The sequence below is a fragment of the Rhipicephalus microplus genome, chromosome X (assembly GCF_043290135.1).
Source record: "Rhipicephalus microplus isolate Deutch F79 chromosome X, USDA_Rmic, whole genome shotgun sequence".
Lineage (NCBI taxonomy): Eukaryota > Metazoa > Arthropoda > Arachnida > Ixodida > Ixodidae > Rhipicephalus > Rhipicephalus microplus.
The window spans coordinates 327,867,559-327,891,788 of NC_134710.1; the positions used below are offsets into that span (position 1 = coordinate 327,867,559).

Sequence of the window (24,230 nt, forward strand, 5' to 3'; positions counted from 1 at the left end):
GACGTTATTCTCCGCATAAAGTCAAGCTGCGATAAGAAAGATACAGACAAGCCCCATGCACGCAACGCTGCGTGATTGAGGCATCTTCTCTTGCCGTGCATGTGGGAGAAAGAAGTGAAGGTTACTGCGCGTGCGCATAGTGGTAGTAGAAAGTTGGAAGCGGCTGTAGAAAAGGTGAGGCGAACGCGTGGTTAGAAAGGATGCTTAGTAGAAAATGGTAGGATCTTTACTCGGCGCAGCGGTAGCTCAGCCGATCAAAGCCCCCAACATAAAGAGCAATGGGTGGGCTTTCGAAGATCGTGAAGGTATACCTCACCACATAGCGACTGCTGGGCGCAGTTCCTGTATGCATGAGTGCGAAAAAGATTATGCGTGGGTATATGTGATGTGTATGCAGGGCTCCAGCATTCAGTCATCTACAACGAGGAACCGAGGGGACTCCCACTTTCGCATACACTGTTGCCCCAGCGGTTGGCAGACCTGGGATATGTTACCCATCACTTGGGAAAGGTATTAAGCCAAGTAAACTTAAACCATTTCTGAATATATTTCTTGCTCGCACGTCACTGTGATGGCAAGAGTTTTTAATGATCATTTTTGTATCACTACGTAGCGAGAGTTCTCAATTTCTGAAATGCCATCTTTTGATTACTTCAGTAGGGAACTAAAGTTAACTAGCTGCATACCGATGCTCGCTTCATAGACAAACATCTTGAGACACGTCCGAAGGGCCGGGATTTATGCTACAGAAGTTTATACAATAACGACATGGGCTTTGAAAGTGGTAAAAATATCGGGTAATTAATAAAGATGTTGTTCATTGGAACACTGAACGTTGTTCTTGCAAGAGAAAAAAATTGGCAGATCCCATGTACAGTGGGAATCGATGATATGCAAAGCACGAATGACGCAGGTTGATATGTCACTTTAATATCAGCCCAACGTTACGAAGCGAAGGTAAACTATGCTGTAGATGACTTCCATGGAATGATTTTAATGTTTGGACGTGTAATTTACCTTCGTCATCTATTCACGTCACCTGAAACCAAAATAGATATTTGTGGAGCTAGCGAAACGGCTGCCAGCGTGCTATGAGCGTAGCATTTGTAGTCCAGTTTTACATGACGTGCATGCCATGATTACCACATTTGGACGTGTCAATTACCTTCGGCGCCTATTCATGCCACGTAATACCAAATTTGATATAAGTTGACCTAGCAAAACGGCCGTGAGCGCACTATGAGCGTAGCATGTAATCATGTTTTACATAACGCGACTAACATTATTATCATTTTTGGACGTGTCTTTTACTTTTGTCGTTCGTTCGCGTCACGTAATACCGAATTAGGTACATGTGAAGGTAGCGAAACGGCTGCGAGCGTTTCACGAGCGTAGCATGTAGTGGTGTTGTTACATGACACGCACCTGATAATTATCATGTTTGCACCAGTAACATACCTTCGTCAATCATTCACGTCCCATAATACCAAATTGGGTATATTGGTTAAAGCTAGCGAAATGGCCGCCCCATCGTGGTGGTCTATAGTAGCTCAGGTACTCGGCTGCTGACCAGCAGGTCGCGGTATCGAATCTCGGCTGCGGTTGCTGCATTTTCGATGAAAGCGAAAATGCTGTAGGCCCGTGTGCTCAGATATGGGAGCACGTTAAAGAACCCCAGGTGGTCAAAATTTCTGGAGCCCTCCACTATGGCATCTCTCATAACCATATGGTTGTTTTGGAACGTTAAATTTCACAAATCCACGACTCCAATCTAGCGAAACATCCGTGAGCGCATGATGAGCGTGGCACGTAGTCATGCTGTTACGTGTCATGCATCTCATGATTATCATGTTTGCACCAGTCACATATCCCGTTATCCATTCACGTCCCGTAATACCATATTTGGTATATAAGTTAGCGAAACGGCCGTGAGCACATCATGAGTGTGGCTTGCAGTCATGGTTATACATGACACGCATCTCATGATTATCATTTCTGCACCAGTTACATATCTCGTCATTCATTCGCGTCCCACCAGTTTTGCACCATGTCATGTCAATGAAACCAACGCAAGAGCAGCAAGCCCATGAAATGTAAATCAAGACATTCATGACATACGTTTTGTATATATATATATATATATATATATATATATATATATATATATATATATATATATATATATATATATATATATATATATATATATATAGTCACACTTTTGGTGAGGCCCCGCCGATCTAAAATCGACGTGCGGCAGACTCGCAGGCTTCCAGTTTACGCTTCAGCCTGTGACGCTTGAAAGGCCTTGAAGTGGCACATTTCAAATTTATTATCAGGTCGGTCGACCGATGCCCTCATAGAGCAGACACAGAGATTTGATTACACTCAAACAAGCATTTAATTAAAACAGGGGCAAAGGTAGGAGATTACAAAAATAACAGAGGAGGAAAACTGATACGCGTGATGAAAAGAACACCTATATAACAAAATATGCTAAAATAAACACTACAAAAGATACAGGCTAAAGACGAATAGTCGGAATAATAATAAAACAACAACAGGATGATACTACAGGAGAGAAAAGGAAAATTTACGAGAAAAAAAGAAAAATCTCAGGCTCGTGCTTCTGAGCTTCGACGTGCGACGCAGCCCACACAACAAATATAAAAGGCTGGTTATAAAAAATAACAGTGTTAAAAAAGTAAGAATAAAAAGTTCCATACGGACCAGGCCAGCTCTTGGTACACGTAGGGGAGATGGCGGGTGCCGCTGAAGATCTCGCCGGCTTGGTAGACGACGAGGGTGCCCGGAATTGCAGCCGTCTCAATACATTGTGCGGGTCACTCCATGCTCGCCGCCTACGCGAGACTCGCGACACCGACGACCGCACTTCTTGCTGGCTGTACGTCAACTGCCCATCCCGATGCAGTCCAAACTTTTTCAGGGGCTAACGCGTGCTCCTGTCCCATCTGGAAGTCACTTACTTTTTTTAGAGCACACGTGCCCCTTTCGGTACAGGTGTAGGGAAGATGAAGCGGCGCCATCACTGGGTCGTTAGTCGCCGGATGTCGTCCTCCCCACACAAAAGCGCCCTTCCTTGGACGATGGGGCCCGCGGACGATATATATATATATATATATATATATATATATATATATATATATATATATATATATATATATATATATATATATATATATATATATATATATATATATATATATATATATATATATATATATATATACATATATATATATATATATATATATATATATATATATATATATATATATATATATATATATATATATATATATATATATATATATATATATATATATATATATATGAGATATAACAGACAGTAATGCCAAGGAATGTACAGGGGAAGTTATTAAAACCAATGGAATGTAAATCGTAGGTTCGATTCCTGCTCACAGTTGGTAATTTTTTCATCCACTTTTCTTTCTTCTTATTTACATTCCATTGGTTTTAATAACTTCCCCTGTACATTCCTTGGCATTACTGTCTGTTATATCTCATTAATATTGTGTTAAAACACGGGAAAACGAGCCCTTAGGTATACACTTCTTTCCCTTATTTCATTGAACGAGGGTCTCGTACTGGCAGACTTAGTGTGTTTAGGTTGTATAAGAGGGACAATTAATCAGCTGCCCGCTCATAATAAGTTCACGTGCTACGTGACGCCAAACATGCGCATAAGAGTGTTTTCACACTCGTTGTTTGGCTTATAGATGGCGCTGACTGTCGCTCCTACTTCTAAATTCACAGATAAACCCAAAAAAGTGGATGGAGGGAGGGCCGCTGTGATAGCTCAGTGGTTAGAGCATCGAACGCGTAATTCGAAGGTCGTAGGTTCGATTCCTGCTCACAGTTGGTAATTTTTTCATCCACTTTTCTTTCTTCTTATTTACATTCCATTGGTTTTAATAACTTCCCCTGTACATTCCTTGGCATTACTGTCTGTTATATCTCATTAATATTGTGTTAAAACACGGAAAAACGAGCCCTTAGGTATACACTTCTTTCCCTTATATATATATATATATATATATATATATATATATATATATATATATATATATATATATATATTTATTTATTTATATATATATATATATACACCTTCAAAGTCTCCGAAGTTCGCTAAGAAATGCGTCTTAATAATGTCGAACTGGATTAAATCATCTGGGGTTGTCGTACTACCCGTCATACGCAACCATAAAAGGCCCAGCACTACTCAGACACTGTCAAAAATTTAAGCTTTACAGGAGGTATAAATTGGGGCCATCTGATAATAGCTTTTCAAAAAAATTTTTTTTAATAGCTTTCAAGTTCAAAAAGGAGCAAATGAAGTGTCAAATGTGAAGTTGCGAGGTGAAGCGCGCACTCACCGCAGCAAAGACTCTCTTGCGTTGCATTAAACCGAACTCTTCTGTCTTCTGCTGCATCTGATCCCAAGACCCATTTCCTTCAAGATCCACGTGATTTCCACCTTGCCGCTCAGCGAATGTCTGATGCACTTGCTTTCAGATATAATAGTTATTTTTAAAAGGAAGAGATTGTGTGATCGTCTTCATTGACATTGCAGAAGCACGTGGATGGGGAGGTTTCAGCAAACACGATTGTCACCGTGTTGTCTACCTTCTAATGTTGTCCGTTTGCAAAAGAAAAAAAAAACGTGGCTGATCCCCCTTTATAGGAATCGGTGTAGACCTTTGCATCGGGCGAGGAGGTCTGGTCTCGCAGCCAACGAATTCCTCCTCTCTGGCATGTGGGATATGGCTAGGAGCACGGATTCGATTGTGTGTGTTGATGCTGGTATGTGTGTCGTTATGAAGCGATTGGCCGTGTATAAGGCCAACCTGCGGAATTTGTTTTTCTTCGTTCCTATGACGACGAAGAATTAGTCATCAGGGAACCACTGCGCTGTTTTTGGATGCAGTAACAACCACACACAAAAAAAGAAACTGCTCTCGGAAGAAATATGCCATATGCATCACTAGACGCGCAGTTTTTTTGGCTGCGGACTCTTTAAGTTGCATTGTTTTCCTGTTGACGAGGAGCAGCGGCTTCTATGGCTTGCAAACTTAACAAGAAAAACTTCATACCTTACGCGTGTACCCGAGTATGTTCAGAGCACTTCTCAGGCGAACGAACCGCAATGACTTTGACACCGATGCTCAACCTTGGCTATGAACGGAACGTACTCAGCTTACTGCCATTCCAAAGATGAGAATCTTTTACTGATAAACAGTCTCACGTAACATTTCTCTCTATAGCAGGTCGATGTACCGCGTCACCGAGAGTCATCCAAATATTACGATTGAAAAAAGATAAAAAGGGGACACGCAGGTACGTCAACATCGTTTGATGTAAGAGCTGCATTCAAGTGGACACCTGTAAAAACAAACGAGAGAGTAAGACACGGTGATTCTTTCACAGTTGAGAAACGATTTTGACAACAATTAGTGCGCAGTTAACAAAAAATGGCAGTGCCACGAAATAAAGACGAAGCCCTAGACTCCAACGCACTGCTTCATGCAAGAGTGGTTGCTGACTTGGCGGCGTGGCACAAAAAAATCTTGTTAAAAAAGCAGATTACTACAGCCCAAGAAAGATATTGACTGCGCTTTGGAAGTGCTGTTGCGCATTCTGGAAAATAAAGACCTGAAAATACTGCGCATTCTTCGAGCAGAAAGTCGGTGCTGCGAATATATTGCATCAATAGAGGCGGACTTGTGCGTGGCACTGTGTAATAAAACAATCGACCCTTAACAGCTTGAACTGGTCAGAACGTCTGATAGACCCATGTTTTAAGGAACCTGCATCACTTTTGTTATAATTCACGGTGAAAAAACTACAAAACAACAATAAAACCACAGCAGGACGCTTACCTTGTGCAAACAGCGAGCTTCCCGCATGTCAGATGGGTTGCCAGACCGGAAAAGGACGGCCCGCTAGCAAGTTGACGGCACCCACAAAAAAAGTGTATAACATGAAAGACAGACGCAGGAGTCTTTATAGACGTAGTTGAGCGTTTATTGTGCATTGCTTCAGAAACAGCCATACATTGCAATGTAACGTTAATAACGGCAAGCAGCTCGAAGATTGCAGCGCACACTTCTAGCAGAGAGCAGGTACGCAATTAGCATACATGGGACGGGGCGAACTAACAAATGTCACAGCTCGATACTTAAAGTGCACCGTTCAAACAGAAAGACGCATGAAACGAGCGCACAAGTATACACAGGGCAAGATCGAACCTGTCACAATTGTTCATGCGTCGTGCGTCAGCAGTGCACTCCTATCATAAACGCGACTGCAATAGCACGCGAAGCAACCTTCGTCTCTCCCAAGTTAGGCGTCTGATAAGCGCAGGTGCAGGAGAGACCACGCTCCGTGGAGGTGGCGCTTCGTGGAGGAGATGAGCTTTAGAGCGCGCCCAATGCCTGCCCAATGGGAGCCTGTTGCGCCATCTCGCCACTCATAACAAAAACTCGTTGAAGCTTCGAAGCTCTGAAGACTGAAACGTTGTATGGCGTGTATGCATGGCTTGCCGCAAGTATTCAGGTAACGTACGCTCCGTGGCGTAGTGGTTAAGGCCGCCCGCTGGGAATTGAGAAGAGGCTGGTTTGATTCCGCACAACACATGCTTCCCTTCATGTTTTTCTTTGTAATGTCTTAGTATGTATTTTCAACGTCACTTTCGTGTCGGAAGTACGTCAGCGGAGCCGTGGTGGACCCCGTCATAAAACACTATCGTGTTAAAAAAGGGGATGCGTCCGAAAACGAATAGTACATTATGAAGAGGAGAATGATGGACACGTTTGTTAACAGTATGCGTGTAACCGTCGGTGATTAACATCCCGTTTATTTTCAGTGGCACCTTGGTTTCTTCAAGAAAGAGTACACCCCAACAATGCGAGGTTTCGAACGACACGTGGGCTTCTGGGGAGCCTACATTGATTACTACAAGCACGAGAAGACTTATCTCGGGGTGAGAGTATTTGCATACTAGCTCGTCCCGGTTAACCACAGAGTCGTTTAGAAAAAGTTCGCACCTACTAATGTCACTTACGACACGCACAGAGTAAGAAAGATGCCTCAAGCAGGGGGGGGGGGGGGGTATACGCCCGTACCCGCACCACGTATTGCCACGCACCACGTACCCTGATACCAGCACCACGTATACATCGTACGTAACAATTGTACGAGATTCCGTTTGTACCCGTCTGTCTACTGAAATGAAATACGGCAAATGCCTCGTGTGCACTCGCCTAATGACGGATGCATATATCACCATCTTTCAAAAAAACAGTGTTTCTTACCTCTAAGTCTTACCGTAAATAACCGTAATTACCTACTAGCCATCGCTCTGGCTATGGGTCTAAGCAGTGTATAGACAACGTTTAGGGCAGCCGAGCGTTCAAAGTTGGTACAAGAACGTCTGAAAAAAGCGCGCAGCAACTCTCAACAGGAAGAAAGAAAGCACGCGCGAGTTCGTCGTTCCTTGCTTCTTCGTGTCCCATCCAGCGGTGCACATTTTTCTGGAAATGATTAAAGCAGAGTATCGGCCCAGCTCCCGCGTTCACAGTGATATCCGTGCGCTGGCCGGCAATGCGGCACGCGCGCTGCCGTAACAGACGACGCAGTTAAATTCCACTCCCTTAAGGTGTCTGCGCCCCCGCGAGTTGCGGCCGACGCCTGATTGCAGCCCTAGTTGCAGGACGATGCCAGGCGCTCCGAGATTTCCTCTAAGTATCAAACAGCTTGTACTAATAAAAGCTTGAAATAAAAAGAGGTGATAATGAAAAAAAATATATATTTCAATCTCTACCATTTAAATAACCTAATGTTTATACACTGTGCTTTGGAAAAGCTCCCCCCCCCCCCCCAAACAAGCAGATTAAGCTTCATATTTTACTGATAATGATTAACCAAGAGTACCAAATATATACCTTAAGCCAGCCGTCATAATAAGGTACACTTACAAGCAGGAATGTTAAGTGAGAAAATAGTAACGTTGTCTTACGAGCAAGTTATAGGTACAAATAGGATGGTTGCTGCAGTTAAAAGTTGTGACGTATAAATAATGTGACTGACCTTATATTTTTACATTTGCTAGTGACAAAACATTGGTAGTGACGGAGTTAAGTTGTTAAGCATGAAACTGAAACACGATTGGGCTCTTTTTCAGCCGACCCGGTCGCCAGGATTGGACATGAGGAGAAACTTTTTCTTAGCCAGAAATGACACTGGAAAATACGTCACTGAGCTCTTGACTGAGGAAGCTTTGGAAATTATCGAAAATCATCCAGTTGACAAAGTAAGATAATATACAACTTGTGTTGCACAAAACATAACGTTTAAACTCATGTGCGACAAAAAAAAAAGAGTGAGATGTTACAAGAATATCTTTAGCACTTTGCATATATCCCTATAGCCTTGCCTTAACGGGTGCTGCTTCTCAACGTTGTTTCACAGCCTTTGTTTTTGTACCTGGCACACCTAGCTCCCCACTCGGCCGGCCCCCAAGATCCGCTGCAAGTGCCTGACAGGTACATCGAGCAATACCGAGACATCGGATCTACGCAACGAATGATGTACGCCGGTGAGTGTATATGCACCGCTAGACTCGCCTGAAGCTCTCGAGGCTTAATAGCGAGTTACTACGGCAGGATACAGAGCCATGATACGCGAAAACTGCATCATCTATCATTAATTTGGGATGATCAGTGTTCCCGGTCCCCGCTTAGCTCAAAATGATAAAAGATCTCGCGTTTCCGCTTCGGCACTTAGCTGCGCATGGACACGTGAGTAAAGGTGTAAAAAAGTGTATGCGGGTTTCTTGCAGGAAAGCCTAAAGAGGTGCAGGCCCGCTTTTTATAAGAAAATTATTGCTGTTTCCACGAGGCTAAAGCACCAACCGTCACAAAATGCTGCAGCTACACGAGACTCGGAAGTTCGTAAGGGTGTTTTCTAATAGTTAAGGCATCTTGCGTGTATACGTTGGGAAAAGCGTGTTCAATATACAAGCTATCAGGAAGGTAATTTCTTATAAATATATGGTCGTCCACATTCAAGGTAAACACCTCGTTAGTATTGAAGACGTTGTAGAAGTTCGTGAATAATAAACAATTCGAAAAATTGTTATCACGTTTTTGGACGCCAATAATAAACGTCATATAACGTGCGTAAATTCACCCCGTGAAGTAGAATAAGTTAAAAATTTACCTCTTAGAAAAGTGATAAGGGATTCACGTTAGGTGTGGTGACCCTGTACAATTTTAAGAGCACATGTGACACAGTTTCAAAGCATTTTGCATGGCCCTGCGGGGCACATGGCTTAACGAATGAGGGCATCGGTTCAATTCCTGGGTACGGTGACTGTGCACTTCGTTGGGGGAGAAATGCAAGAACAGCTGTGTACCGAGATCTTAATGGAGGTTAAAGAACCCCTAGTGGCAAGAAAATTAGACGATGCAAACTGCCGAGAATAGGGGAAAGGAAAAAAATCCATACAATAAGATTTGCTGAAACTCCTAGTGATTATAATTAATGCGGAGCCTTTCATTACAGCGCATGTGTTCCACTACAGCAAAGTCGTTCGCTAATCATAGAATGTTAGAAGACCGCGCCCACTCTGGTGTCTTGACCAACCGATGATGACACACATAAGAAATATGGCGAAGTCATAACTACGCTTCGTTCTTTCATGGATGCCGTCCGAGAGATCTTGTTGGACATGAGGACAACGTCTGCTGGAAGCGGTTCTCAAAGTACTGGTCGCCTTAAGCCCAATACTTTAATCGCTCTAGTAGAAACATGGCTAACGATCGCCATCATTTCTGAGAAGCCAAGGAAGCATCCATCATTGAGGGGAAAGCCAGTGGACTAAAACGGCATCTTTTTAGACTTTTGTCAGTTATTGCGCGTCAACATGTTCTAAGTCATCAGCATTTGTGAGCCCAACGAGTGTGCCTGCTCTCCTCTCTCTCCCTTTTTCTATCTTTCTAACTTCCTCATCCCTGTCCCCAGTGCAGGCTAGCATACCGGTTGCTCCAGGCTGGCTAACATCTTTGCCTTTCCTTTCCCTCCTGTTCCTTCTCCTGTTCCATGAAATATAATAAAACAATGGCGCCTTCTGAGGCATATTCTTTTTAGATTAAATAATTGTCTAACGGCATGCGCGCTATCAGCGTGGTTTATCATTCTAGGAAAGTATCAAGGAATGAAATTCAGAACAGCTGTATGAAGGCTGTTGCTGTGAAAAAAAAAAAAAACTCTCAGACAATTCAACTGTTTTAATAATAATTGTGGGGTTTAATGTCCCCAAAATACCATATTCCTATATGAGAGACGCCGTAGTGGAGATCGAGCTTCGGAAATGACTAACACCTGGGGTTCTTTAACGTGTACAAACCTAAATCTAAGCACACGGGTCTCAAGCATTTTTGCCTTCATAGAAAATGCGGTCTCCACGGCCGGTATACGATCTCGCGAACTGTGGGTCAGCAGCAGAGGGCCTTAGCCACTAGACCACTGTGTCGAGAGATGTGACTGCTTTTAGAGTCTTTTCTGATTTTAAGGGGCCAATGACAAACAATCTTTTTAAAAATCATAATCCGTTTTATGTGGCTTGATCCTTGTATGTTCAAAAAGAAGGTGGATAAAGTTTAGCATTTTTGGTCCAGCATTTAGTTTTTAATTGAATATTTAATAAACACGTGAGCGGCCTGAGAGTTGGGCAACACTGACGCACTTGCGAGTCATGACGTAACAAGCTGCTTGCGTTCAGAGCGCATGCAATCTGCCGAACAATTTCGTTTCATGGTCAACTGCGCCCGCAGGTGAGCCACTACAGCTTTCTTCAGTTGGGCATTGAAATTCAATGATCTGAAAGGCTGAAACAATTTCAGTAGAAGCTCCGCTCTTACAGCACTTGACGTCGTACACGCTATCACAAAATTGCGATAAAATGGCAAAATGCTCTACTCAAGTTACTCTGTCTGAAGTATCTTCGGGGTGAATTCGGTGTCTTGAAAGTATTCTGAGAACGGAGTATCTCCTCTGTCAACTAAAGGTGTTATGACCCCCTCCCCTTCTTCTTCTTGGGGAGGAAAATTATCCAGCAGAAAGTAGCCGCATCGCTTAACAGCTCATCCAAACCTAGATGTACAGCGTGGCCAGGAGGTTCGATCGAGCCGCTCATTTTAGGGAGGGGGGGGGGGGGTCACTTAAAGTAACACAGAAGAGTGGGGCGTGGTCTTGACTGTTTTGTTTTTAGTAGCAGAAAAACGCCTTCAGAGCACAAATACAGTTATTGTGTGCTCACAGTGGTTTCACTCATTTGTCCTAATTGGTGATAAGAGGTGGACTAGGAGCACTGAATTGAGGGGGAGGGCCGCTGACAGAGACTTTGGGGGGGGGGGGGGGGCGATCGCCCTTACCACCCCTCCTCTGGATCCGCCAATAAGCGTGGCAAGGAGTGTTTATAAGCGGAACGCGATGTTTCATACAGGGGTGTGTCCTGACTCGCTCCGGTCGGAGGGGCGCCTACTGTAGGTCGTCACACTGCAGACTGCCACCATTGGCCGAGAGCTGATATAAACCAAGAGCACCGTTTGGATCAGATGAGCATCTTGCCAACGGGGTGCTGCGAAGTACTGTCACTGTACTTCATCTATATATAGGAGAAAGAGTAGGCGCGTGACAATTATATTTGTAGCTCCACTCGTTTTCCGCGGATTCATGAAAATTTCGCGGCAGTCGATTCACGAAGGAAAAATTTCCTCCTGAGGCAATTCGATTAATCTACTTGAAAAAACTGTTCATGACCCCTTTGAAAAATATTGCGGGATATATTGTGCAGATATTTCTAATACCTAGGAGAGAACTTCAATTCTTTAGCAAGAGTGCACGAGATCAAGCAACTTGACAGTTGTGTTCGGGCATATTTAATTGTTCAACGTAAGCAGGCTGTGAAAAAATGCGTATACACTCAAACTCGGTAGGGTCTCCGAACTTAACAGGGACGGACCACGCAACCTTATATAGGTCCAGGTCAAACGATGGACCCAAGGGCATGACCATCCATCCATCCATCCATCCATCCATCCATCCATCCATCCATCCATCCATCCATCCATCCATCCATCCATCCATACATCGATCCACCCATCCACCTGTCAATCAATCAATCAATCAATCAATCAATCAATCAATCAATCAATCAATCAATCAATCAATCAATCAATCAATCAATCAATCAATCAATCAATCAATCAATCAATCAATCAATCGATCATATTGCTTTCGTGCGCCACGTACTACATCTTACCGCATACGTATTATAGAGGGCAGCCTTATTGCGGATGAACTGTTTTGCGCTTTTGGTGAGGCTTTGGACTCCCACGGTTGAGCCATTCTCTACCAAGATTGGCTACTATACCTGTTAACGGTGTGCAAGCGGGCATGGATTGCACGCATTGTATCCAGTGCCAATCTCTCCTTGAGTCAAACTGCGTGATCTTGGGCTGAAGGGCGACAACAATGCTCTGACGCGTCGGTTAACTCTTCATCACGCTTCCAGGTATGGTTTCGGCGCTGGACGAGTCCGTGGGCCTGGTGTTCGAAGCCCTCGCAAAAAAGGGCATGCTGAGCAACACTTTGCTCGTGTTCAGCTCGGACAACGGCGCCGACGTGGCCGGCCCAAACGCCAACTACGCATCGTCGTGGCCTCTTCGGGGCCAGAAGTACACCCCCTGGGAAGGAGGCGTGCGTGCGGCGGCCCTCCTTTGGAGCCACGTGCTGGGTGCCAAGAGCCGGGCCGGCGGTGACTACAAGCACTTGTTCCACATCACTGACTGGCTGCCCACTTTGTATCAGCTGGCGGGTCAGTGCACGTATACATTTAACAGCGCCTCCTCGATTTTCGCAATGCCAGCCAGATGCGCCCTATCCAGCCATTCACCACACTCTCCTCTAGCCCTTTCCTGCTCTCGCTCATCGCCTAGCCTTCGCATGTGCTTTGCAGGCATGAGGGAGCGAGTCCATCAATGCAGTGCCTCATGACGGAAATCATTTCGAGTAAATTTTTCTTCAGATGTGTACAGATCCGTGGTGCAGCGTCTTGCATTCCTCGTGTTCACAATGTTGTCAGTCACGCTGGCTCGGCGCCATTAGTGGTGCTATGCAGGCAACCAACAGGGAAGCGTCATTGAAACGCTACTGCATGCGCTGATTTTAAGGCCCGGGAGATACTCGAAGACTCTCGAGCAATGAATCTTCGGCTATTTATAGAAATATTTATTCTTATTTCAACGATATACTTCGTGTTCTTCCAAGATGCATACTTTTAGCTCTGCAACGTGGCAAATGAAACTTTTAAGCCTTTTGACCCCTCTCTTTTCATCACCAAGCTTGCATATTTTTTATCTTTATTCTTTCATAATTTTGATAAGTGTATAATGCAAATAAATAATTAGGAAGCGCATATAAAAATACAACAGACAAGAAGAATATTGGACGTGAAAAAGTCCATATTTTCCCCACTCTTGTAAATGTTTACAATATTTTTATCATAATATTAAAACATTAAAGTTTAGACCTTATAATTGCACTTTTTGTACATTGGAAAACATTGAGGCAAAGTTTTAAGCAGATCTGAGCACTAGAAGCATCCGAAAAAAGAGGAGCACGTTAAAAAAATGGCAAGATTTCTGTTATGAGAAAAACGAGTTTTAAAGTTAATATTGAAATATTATTATTAAAAGATGTCATTGAATGCTGTAAAAATCGCATACCCAAAAGATCAGTCCTTCCTGTAAGGACTATCGCCAATGAAATGCGCAAGCACCATAAGTTTGTCCCTCACGGCTCTTTCGAGCTGACTCCTCACGTACAATGCACTTACAGACAGGGCCACGAAAAGCTTGCCAAACTTCTTCCGCTCCATCTGCCTGAGCCTTGTGCCAACTGCAAGGTATGAAGAAGTTTGACAGGACCTCGAAATTTAAACTAAGTCCAGTGTCGAGGGACACAGCAGTGCGATGCCATTGTGGCTCTTGTGGCCGTGTTTGTGCCACGCACCGTCGTACATAGCGGCAAAGTCGTCCCCGTTAACTTCCCCCAATGTGAGTTTCCTCGACCTGATATGACTGACACAGATGGCATCCATTGCCGCATCACGGGATTTCTGGCTGATGGCTGTGGGTGACTGATGCATTGGCTTTCGCAATCCTAAAATCACCGTAACCGGACCAGCTGCTCGTAGCCTATTGCTACAGAGCGTGCCCCCACAACAGCTTTCACGTTGACAGCGTAGCCATCGCACGTTAAAAAAACCCTAGGTGGCCGAAATTTCTGGATCCCTCCACTACGGCGTCTCTTATTATCATATGGTGGTTTTTGGACGTTAAACTCGACATATCAATCATCGACAGCGTAGCCATCGCGCGAGATACCGCTTTCTTCATCTATAATGGAGATAAACACACGAGAACAGCGCTGTTCAGCTGCGCTGCTCGATAAGACACGGACTCTGCAAGTAGGCTTCACAGCTCATACAGGCGCGGAGCGGCCACTGGTGGTCCCCGATTCCTACCATGTGATTTAAAAGCGAGTCGCGGCAAAAGCGTGCTGCTGTTTATCATTTCTTGCGCCGCATCAGAGCGGGAAACTGTCGCTATTTGACGAGTGACGCTGGGCTCTTCGCCTCATGTGATCGACAATGGCGAGCGGGGTGCATTATCAGTGGCAAGATGCTTGAAGACTGCACACTTTCGGCCTTTCAACAGGTAGCTTGTGCTCTTTATACGTAATTTTAATGCATTTTCAGTCGAGTATCGAATAATTTTTTTTCATAGCCGCTATATAGTTACTAATCTTATCAAAACGGGTAAAAATATCGGTAATTTTTTTTATAAAACTTATGCTTTTCGAGGCGCATCACCCCTTAAGAGCACTGTGATGCGACAGGAGCATTGCTTCCGGCCACAAAGAAGGAGCACGTACGAACAAATCTGACAGACGTATGATATTGAAAGGGGAAACACTTCTATCGCATATCCGGGGGAAAGTGCTCGGACGCCCGTATGACGCAAGTAGTGCTATACCCTCATGTAGCGTCGCATCACGACCACTCCCTAAGCTAATTAGGCCTGACCGACGATTTTTCGTGCAAAGGGCCCTTTCCTTCATGTACTGCGAGATCATTGAGGTGTTGTAGCCCTCATTGTCAGCGCCGTGTGCAAGACAACAACGCTAAGCTTTTCTATAAAAAACAAGGTTCTATCAGAGGATGTTCGAGAGCTCTTCGGAGGGTGTACCCCTTCAGATGGGCATAGAACGAGGATCATGAAAATTCAGCGCTCCGAATTGCTTCGACGCCTTTGCAGAGCCTACCTACGGGTGCAGTTGCATCAAACTTTCGAGCCATATGCAGCGGAGATGCAGTTTTTGAAGCATCGACGCCCAGTGGACCAAATGATATAAAATTCCACTGAAAGCATAAACTACGACTGTTACGTGATTTGGTGGACAAAGTGCGCGTGAGTTCAATTATAACGTACATGTGGCAGAGAGCATCTGCCTACTGGTCTTTGTACCTGAAAAATTGGACCTTGGGCCAACGTTAGCCATGAAACCCCAAAAGAACAAGCTGGAACTCTTATCAATTGTACGTCAAATTTTGAGGCGGGCTCCAGAGGATCAAGCCACCAGGATCATCAACGAAGGTGTGAATGCCTTGAAATTGTGTAAGCCTCTCTGCTGTAGTTCGCCTCTCAAACGCATGTAAACGTACTTGACGCAGCATACTCTGAGTGTACTTCGAGTTGATAAAGAAGGAGGGTTTGTGGTTTTCTCGCATGATGAATTTAAAGAAAAGGCTAAAAGTGCTATTATGGCCGCTTTCAGTGAAAAGAAGGATATTTGAATTGAAAAAGCGAGAGCAAAAGCAATAGAACTGTGTAGGAGGGTTAATTTAGAAGGTGTACTTAGCGGTATAAGAAAAAGTAAAAATGACAGTCTGAATGCATTCTTTAGCAATAAAACGCATAAGGAAAGTACCGTTCCGAGTTATAGTGTCTGGGAAAGACACATGGCAGAAAGCTGTTGCTCTGTATCTGCAAAGAACATAATACTTGATTGACATAAATGACCCCTTTCTGGCGAAAAGTTCAGAGCAGCTGATTTTCGTCAGGGAACGAAAAAACCTAAAGTTAAAAGCGTTTTCTGCTGAAATAAAACATCTGCACTATAAAACTCTGCCACAATCAGCAGTATTGACATGTGTTGGCAATTGTATCGATTAGTATGGTGCCGTTAAATTTAGCTCACAATCGAGTACATTCGTCGACAATTTCTTGGAATTGCTTAGGTATTACTCATCGTCAACTTTTGTAAAAACAATGGTACCCAGTAGCTGCAAAAACAAAGAGTATGCATTGGCTTCTGCTTAGTACCACTTTTGAGTACTTTGTTTTTAGCCAAGCGGACAAGGACCTATCAGGGCACCTAAATGAATACATTGTTGTGAACGAATTTAGATATGTCGATGACTTTTTAGTTTTTATGAATCACAGAACTACCAATTTTACCACTCAATGTATTAAGCATGTGTATCGTTTTTCGTGACTGTCTTAACCCACTTGAAGTGACTTCTGAAATGCCATGTGATAAAAGACTCAGATTTATTTACATAACTTTCAATTCTCTAATGAAAATACATGCCGGCGTTACCAACCCAGGGCAAATAAGCCATTGCTACAGTTTCACTCCGTGCATACAAAACTTGTAAAATGAGACATTGTGAAGATATGCCTGATGTGATGGTTAAGGACGTTCGTCACTGTTTGTTAATAGCGGACGAGAAAGGATTAACATCAACAATTGATGCGAACAAAAGAAGCTTTATATTGCACACTAGAGAAGGAAGTGACAGGTGAAAAAACTATATATCCAACCCTACACGCCAAGCATCACGCAACCTGCACGAGAGTCAGACCTATATTATGCGGAGAGCTCGCGGCTACGCTAACTCAGTGTCCAGCGCGTATAGTTCTCGGTTCGCAAGAAGAAACCGCTGTCTCACAGTTTGGGTCCCCGTCGTCCCGACATGATGCGGTCGTCGACGTGCGCGAGGGCAAAGGTGGCACGGCTGGAACGGCTGACGGCACACGGATGCGCTACCGTGGGCAGCGCCGTTGCGTCGGACGTCGCGGCCAACCCAGCAGCCAGGGTCGCAACTCCTGAGGTCCAGGATCAGGCCACGGCTCACGAGGACCACACCCGGTAGGCCTCGCCCACGAACCTGCTCCCAGCCACTGCACCCAGGCAGGAGCCGTTCAGCAGGCCCCGTCCTTGGACCTTGTACAGGCCGACGGACTCAACCTCGAACAGACACACCGGAGCTCGACCTGGCCGACACGTACGGGTCCCACGTCCGGCTCAGGAACGCTGCCTCGAACTCGTCCTCTCGAGTGGCGCACCGCTTCGTCGGCCTTCGTGGCCTCAACCCTCGAGCTCTGGAAACACCGGCACTTGATGGCATGGGTGCGGCTACGGAGCAGTCAACCCGCATCGGAGACGCGATGCTCCATGCGGGAAATGGCCAGCCCATCCAGCGAACAGCTTGCGTCGAGACGCGATGCTCGGCGCAACCGTGACCATTAGCCAGACCACGTTCATCGCTGTGCCGAACGACTGACCGTGGAGACGCCTCGCCGAGATCCGCGATGCCCTCGGCAAGGAAAAGAACAGCAGGCCAGGCCGCGCCCCGAGATGCAGTACTCGTGCCGGCAATGCCGCCCCAGCTGGTGGTGTGACGGCAGCAGCGTGGACGGCCGCGTTCCCTGGTCGGAACCTGGATCGCCTGCGTCCGACGCTTCGGCCCGCTGTCTCCCGTCTGCCGCTGCTTCGGCACGTCCCCAGCCATAAAGCCTACCGCCACGTAATGGTCACACGTGGCCCAATCGTGGCACGCCACCTCTATGGGACACCACTGTTCATCAGCTGATTCGCTGACACTCACGCGCACATTACACGCGCCTTGCCCCACACTTCCGTCGTTGTCGTTTTCTTCACCCATCACACCTGAGTAAGGCACTAAAGAAGTCCTGCCAGTGCCTCATGGATGAAAGCTTCAGACAACAGGTCTCGAGGCTAAGCGATTCCGGGTACCCTAAGAGCCTCGTCCTGTCAGTTGCAGAAAGATTGCACAGGAAAGTGCTGGAGAAAAGATGCGAAGAGACGGACAGGGCAAGCTCAAGAAAGGAAAATTTTGCCGTCATTCCATGAGGCGGAAATGTTGTAGGCCCGTGTGCTCAGATTTGGGTGCACGTTAAAGAACCCCAGGTGATCTAAATTTCCGGAGCCCTCCACTACGGCGTCTCTCATAATCATATAGTGGTTTTGGGACGTTAAACCCCACATATCAATCAATTGCCGTCATTCCATACACGCACAGGTTGTCTCTCAGCATAAAAAAGATCGCGGAAAAATGTGGCACCAACATAGTTTTCTCAGCACCCAATAAGTTGGCGAGTCTATACAGGAGCACTGGACCAGACAAGGGAAAAGCGAATGTATGCTAAACGAAGCATAGAAACCTATTTGTTGAATGCATCATGTGTGTTGTCTTCCTGATTCTAATTACTTATGGAAAGTGCTATATCAGACGGACCAGTAGATTCATAAATGATCGCTAGCGCGAGCACACCAACAGGCTAAATAGTGCTGTTCCTGACGGTTTTCTTTCCCTTAATTGCCAGAGATGCAATTGCACACCCAAATTCAAAGAAACGTTTATTATGAATAAAAGTAGGGGCAATATGACGCGATTGATAATGGAGGCAGGTAGAATTTCAGCGCTTAGTGACGCGTGTGTGAGTAGTCGATCAGTGATGTTGACAAATTAGGAACTTGAATACATGTACTCGCGATAAGCGTTTTTGTGGTTACGCATGGAAGAAAAAATGAACAAAGAAAATGCAAAAAAGTGGGAGAGGTATAGTGTTGTAATATGCTGAAACATGCGCATTCGTTATGATTCATGGTTGTGAGAGCTATGCACATGTGACATATAGCGTGGTGGAGTACATACACTAGGGGTATCTGCGTGTAATAAACTGTTCTTGAAAGTTAGCGCTGTGTTGTCTTGAATGTGCCTTCTCTTGTTCGTGGCCTTTGTCTGCTCTGCCATAAATTATCATGCGATAGCTCCCGTTCAGAAGCACGCATTGGCACTGGCCTTGAAAGAAATAAAGAAGGTGTTTCCTTTAACGCAAAACTTGATCTAACAATTCGGGCATTCACAACTGCTATATGCACGATATGAACTGAGATTAATGCAGAAAAGATTTGCGTCTCGAACCCCTTTATTTAATGGTGACAGCAATGACTGGAGCACGCTACTACCCGAATACAATAAATTTGTTGCCGGGCTAGTTGGTTCTTATTTTTAAGGGGATTTGATAGGAACAAATTCTACAAAAGGATACGGTAAGAATAAATATGTAAGAGGGATCGTCCGTGTTTTCTCTTACTGTGTTGCGTGGAATTCGCGCATATCTATTTCTTTTGAAAGCATATATATATATATATATATATATATATATATATATATATATATATATATATATATATATATATATATATAATCTGAAGAATTTGTTTATTCTATGTTGTAGGCAAGTGTGTCGCATTGTTCCTGTATATTGTATACCCCCTTTCGCACTCTTTCCCTCAGAACTATTTTGGTAAATTTTCACCTGACGTCCTCTTTAATTATTTTCCAATCACTGCACATGATGAATAAATTGTTTGCATGAAGGCGCACATACTGCTGCACAGGAGGTGAACCGGTGCACCTAGGCGACATCGACGGAGTGAGCCACGTGAACGCGCTAGTCGGTGACGCGAGTCCTCAGCCACCATCGCCTCCGCGCACGGAACTCGTGGTGAATATCGACTCCATCGACAACTACTCAGCCATCATCGACGGCCACTTCAAGTTCGTGGCGGGTGTCGCAGAGGGAGGCATATACGATCACTGGTACCCGATATTGGGCAACGTCGACTGGAACTCGACCAAGGCCCTGGAACAATGCGAGGCCTCACCTGTAGCTCGAGTGCTCAGAAGCTTGGGCGCGAAACCGACTTGCGGCCCCTCCGGCGGCGCCGCTCCCATCGACTGCGGCGTACGGGACCCCGCAAAGGCGTGCCAGCCCACTGTGGCGCCCTGCCTTTTCGACCTGCGCGAGGACCCATGCGAGTACAACGACGTCGCCGCCGAACATCCCGAGGTGAGGCCCGTTCGGATGTCGACCGTTTCAAGCACGTCTGGACCTGAAACAGCGTAGCACAAACGTGTCTTGCCAAGAAAGTAATAACTTGGCTTGAAATCTGCGTTGGAGTTTCATATGCCAGTTCCAACTTACGAGGCAATATATGAATGCAAGCGTTGATATATAGTTGGTGGTTCGCGGCATCAGCTCGCGCTTAACGACTCGCACTTTGGTTTTCGGTACGAGCCTGAGAACTTTGTCCTGAGTGTTTTGAAATTTTGATGATTGCTCACCAAACGTGCCAACACTTTGCACTTCAGCTAAAACGCTGCCGTACAAGATAACTATACGTATTTAGGGCATCTTAGCTAATATTAGCCAAGGCGTTGTGAATGCTTTTCAATAGTCTTTTTCGCTTGCTAAGTAACACGATGATCATTTTCGTGGTCTAATTGACAGATGACGGAACACCGTATTACGTCTCATAGGCGTACACTGCACCAGGTGGGACACCCGAGTTCAAAGCACAAAGCTGTAGCTTGATTGAGACGCTTCCCTCAAATGAATCTCAGACTTTCTTATCTACAATATTGCACACGTTGAATGCATGTCAGTCTGGAACATTGTACACACATATATTTTGCCACTATATTCATGAGAAATCTCCATGTAAGAGTTCTTACCGGCACTTACCTACAAAAAAAAAAAACATGGAGGTTCAAGAAAAACGCGTAACTTAAATTGAGGACGACGCAGTGGGCCATCGAGGGAAAAAATATAGGTGTGATCATTAGGTGGCAGAAATAGAGCAGAATAGGTCAGGCAACGAAGTGACATTGAGGCCATCTTAAGCGAAATAAAGAAGAAGGAATGGGCACGAGCAAGGCATGTAGCGCGAAGGCAAGATAACTGCTAGTCATTAAAGAATAACAGACTGGGTTGCAAGAAAAGGCAGACGATGGGGAACGCTGAAGTTTAGGTGGGTAGATTATATTGAATAGAGTGCGTGGATTACGTGCCCATTGTCGAGACATGGCAGAAGCATTAGCACTGCAGTGGGCACAGTCAGGCTGATGATGGTGTTCGAGGTGATATGGTTTCTTTTCTGTGTTTTCTTTTTGAACAGTTGGTGAAGAGCCTCCTCGTGAAGCTACGACGTTACGAAGATGCCTCCATGCCTCCTGCCAACATTCCGCACGATCCACTCTCAGACCCGGGACTTTACGGCAACGCTTGGATCCCGTGGCGAGAGAAGCAACCGTGATATTTATTGAAAGGACCGAAAGCGCTTTTAAACTTCTTGTTTGTTTGTCTGTTTGTTTGTTTTCCGCACCGTCGTCTGTGACCGAGTTCCCGCTATCCTCATGCAGCTCAACATCCACGGCCGTGGCATGGAGAGCTCAGGGCGGGGAAGCTGCTGGCGCCTTTGAAAGGGGCACGACATTGCGACGCTAAGAACAGCCAACAGAAGTTACGGCTGACTCTCATCTGGGAAGATTATTTCGTTTTTTTAAAGGTTTTTCGATCCTCTCTGAAAACTAGTCGTAACACAGCCGTATATATATATCGATTACCACAGGAAATTATATAAAATGACTACCGTGCGGTCTCTGAGGCTAACAGTTGGGACTTGTCTCAAGAAAACTTTGTAGTTTTGTAGCTTCTGTCAATTTAGCCGCTACTTTGAGCATGCCCCAAACGCTGGATCATACTTGCGATGTAATTAGATACTTTTTTCCCCGTATAATATTGTATACTGTTAGCTTATTTCCAGATACGATAGGCTTACAAATTAAGCGATAATAAATTGCATTCACTGCATTTTGAACTTTTTATTGTGACTAATATTTGTAAAGGCGCCGAAATTTCAGTTAGAAAATACTTACTACTTTCAACTACACACACACACACACAACATATATATATATATATATATATATATATATATATATATATATATATATATATATATATATATATATATATATATATATATATATATATATATATATATATATATATATATATATATATACATATATATATATTTATATATATATATATATATATATTGTAAAGAATAGACGGAGAGCAAACACCCGTTGGTCGGGCAAGCTGGTCTATTCTCTCCTTAGACTTACTCCGCTTCGTTCCAGCCGCCGAGCTGCGTTGCCGTGCTGGTTCTTCACACTCGCTCGGCCACGCTGCGAACAAAGAATCAACAGTTCAGTCAAAACTGCGCACTAGTTTCTTGACGCGTGACACGTGCACTGCAAAGTTATTCTTTTCTACCGGTCAAGCGCAAAACTTAGATCTGAGCAGCTAACGCACCAGGTATTCTGCCCTAGGCGTTCTGTGAAAGTGAAGGGCCCCTCGAACTTCGAGAGTAGCTTCCCGCTCAAGCAGCTTATTGATGATTGATTGATTTGTGGGGTTTAACGTCCCAAAACCACCATTTGATTATGAGAGACGCCATAGTGAAGGGCTTCGTAAATTCTGACCACCTGGGTTTCTTTAACGTGCACCCAAATCTGAGTACGCGGGCCTACATTTCCGCCTCCATCGGAAATGCAGCCGCCACAGCCGGGATTCGATCCCGCGACCTGCGGGTCAGCAGCCGTGTACCTTAGCTTACTATGGCGGGGCACTCGAGCAGCTGCCGCCTCATTTGCACCCACACCTCGTCTTCAATGTTTTACTCCGGGGCAAGTCGCTGGCGGTGGTCATAAAGTCCTGCAGAACCTTCGTATTTGGGAATCGACGTTATGCGAAGCATGCGGAGGAAAGGTGACCGCGTTGCAATTTTCTTATTGAGAGACACGTCATGAAATGACGCTAAATATATGTACAAAGATAGCACGCAAACATATGTTGAAGAGTTGCAGATGTTTACATAGCTAGTTGTTTGCACATGTGCAACAATGTCAACTGAAACATGCGTATTAGCAACACCACAAGCTGATATGAAGCGCTGATGCTCACGAAGATGCTGGTCCTGAATACTGCTACATGAATCAACTTCAGCGCATGGCAACTAATCACTATTGATGTATATATAGTGTGACGTGACGGCTGTATCAAAGGAGTACATATGTAATGATTATAAAATTGTGTAGGCAGCACTGCAACCACTATTGGCGTTTCACGAAGATCAGCGTTTATTTGAAAAGTATTTCCGAGACCTGGCGTAGCTCTGTGGTAAAATGCTTCATTGCCACTCAGAATGCTTGAGTTCAATTCCAGCTGGGACTCTGACATTCATACTTTGCATTCGTCAGCTCAACGCTACCGATGCCGGGTATTTCTAAGCGCTCACGTGTTAAAATTACCCATGTGTGTTCTCATCATTCCTGAGTATAGATACTAAGTGTCAATCACCTGTGGCACATACCCGCATACCAGCGGCACATACCCGCCGATGGGTATGTGCCACTGTCTGGCGGGAAGTGTTTGACGACGTACGCGACGTGATTGTGACATTATACTTGTCTTGATGAGCGTGTCATATTCGTCAAACCATCTTACCCTCCAATGCTAATTTTGGTTCGCGCCCAGTTAAGGAGGTGACCACGAGAGCACCCATACGTAAGCGGCTAGATAGATAGATACTTTCAAAGTCGCCGAAGGTCGCAAAGAAATTCTTTGCATTTGATAGCGCTTCTGTTTTACTTGTGCTTGTGTGGCTGTTTTCTTCGCCGCAGCTCTGAGCTTATGGCAGTCGTCTGTATGGTTGTCGTAGTGTATTACGTCAACAGGAACGTCCAACCTGAGGATTGCTTTTAGATGACGCAGCTTTCCATATACGATTTCCTTTGGTGTCGCAATAGTTGACGTCTGCAGCGCCATGTTAATTGCATAGTCAGCCACCCGAAGGTGGACATCCCAGTCGGCCTCTCTTCTCTTGTCGACTTT

At 44.9% G+C, this 24,230-nt stretch overlaps 1 protein-coding gene and 1 non-coding gene across 5 annotated transcripts in view; both read left to right on the forward strand.

Moving 5' to 3' along the window:
• Nucleotides 1-22,139, forward strand: part of LOC119161271 (arylsulfatase B) — a 150,798-nt gene extending 128,659 nt beyond the window's left edge. For 2 of the 4 annotated variants that reach the window (XM_075879615.1, XM_075879618.1), the window contains exons 3-9: nucleotides 398-510; nucleotides 6,911-7,027; nucleotides 8,228-8,356; nucleotides 8,515-8,641; nucleotides 12,623-12,925; nucleotides 19,885-20,336; nucleotides 21,445-21,627. In XM_075879615.1, the coding sequence (XP_075735730.1) occupies nucleotides 398-510; nucleotides 6,911-7,027; nucleotides 8,228-8,356; nucleotides 8,515-8,641; nucleotides 12,623-12,925; nucleotides 19,885-20,336; nucleotides 21,445-21,582 (1,379 nt within the window). In that variant the 3' untranslated portion in view covers nucleotides 21,583-21,627. Of the gene's footprint in view, nucleotides 1-397; nucleotides 511-6,910; nucleotides 7,028-8,227; nucleotides 8,357-8,514; nucleotides 8,642-12,622; nucleotides 12,926-19,884; nucleotides 20,337-21,444 lie in introns of all 4 variants that reach the window. The other 2 variants (XM_075879616.1, XM_075879617.1) reach the window with 2 other exon arrangements.
• On the forward strand, nucleotides 3,831-3,903 carry TRNAT-CGU (transfer RNA threonine (anticodon CGU)). The gene has a single exon. It is a non-coding gene; the product is annotated as a tRNA-Thr (tRNA).
• Nucleotides 22,140-24,230: the final 2,091 nt, after the last annotated feature.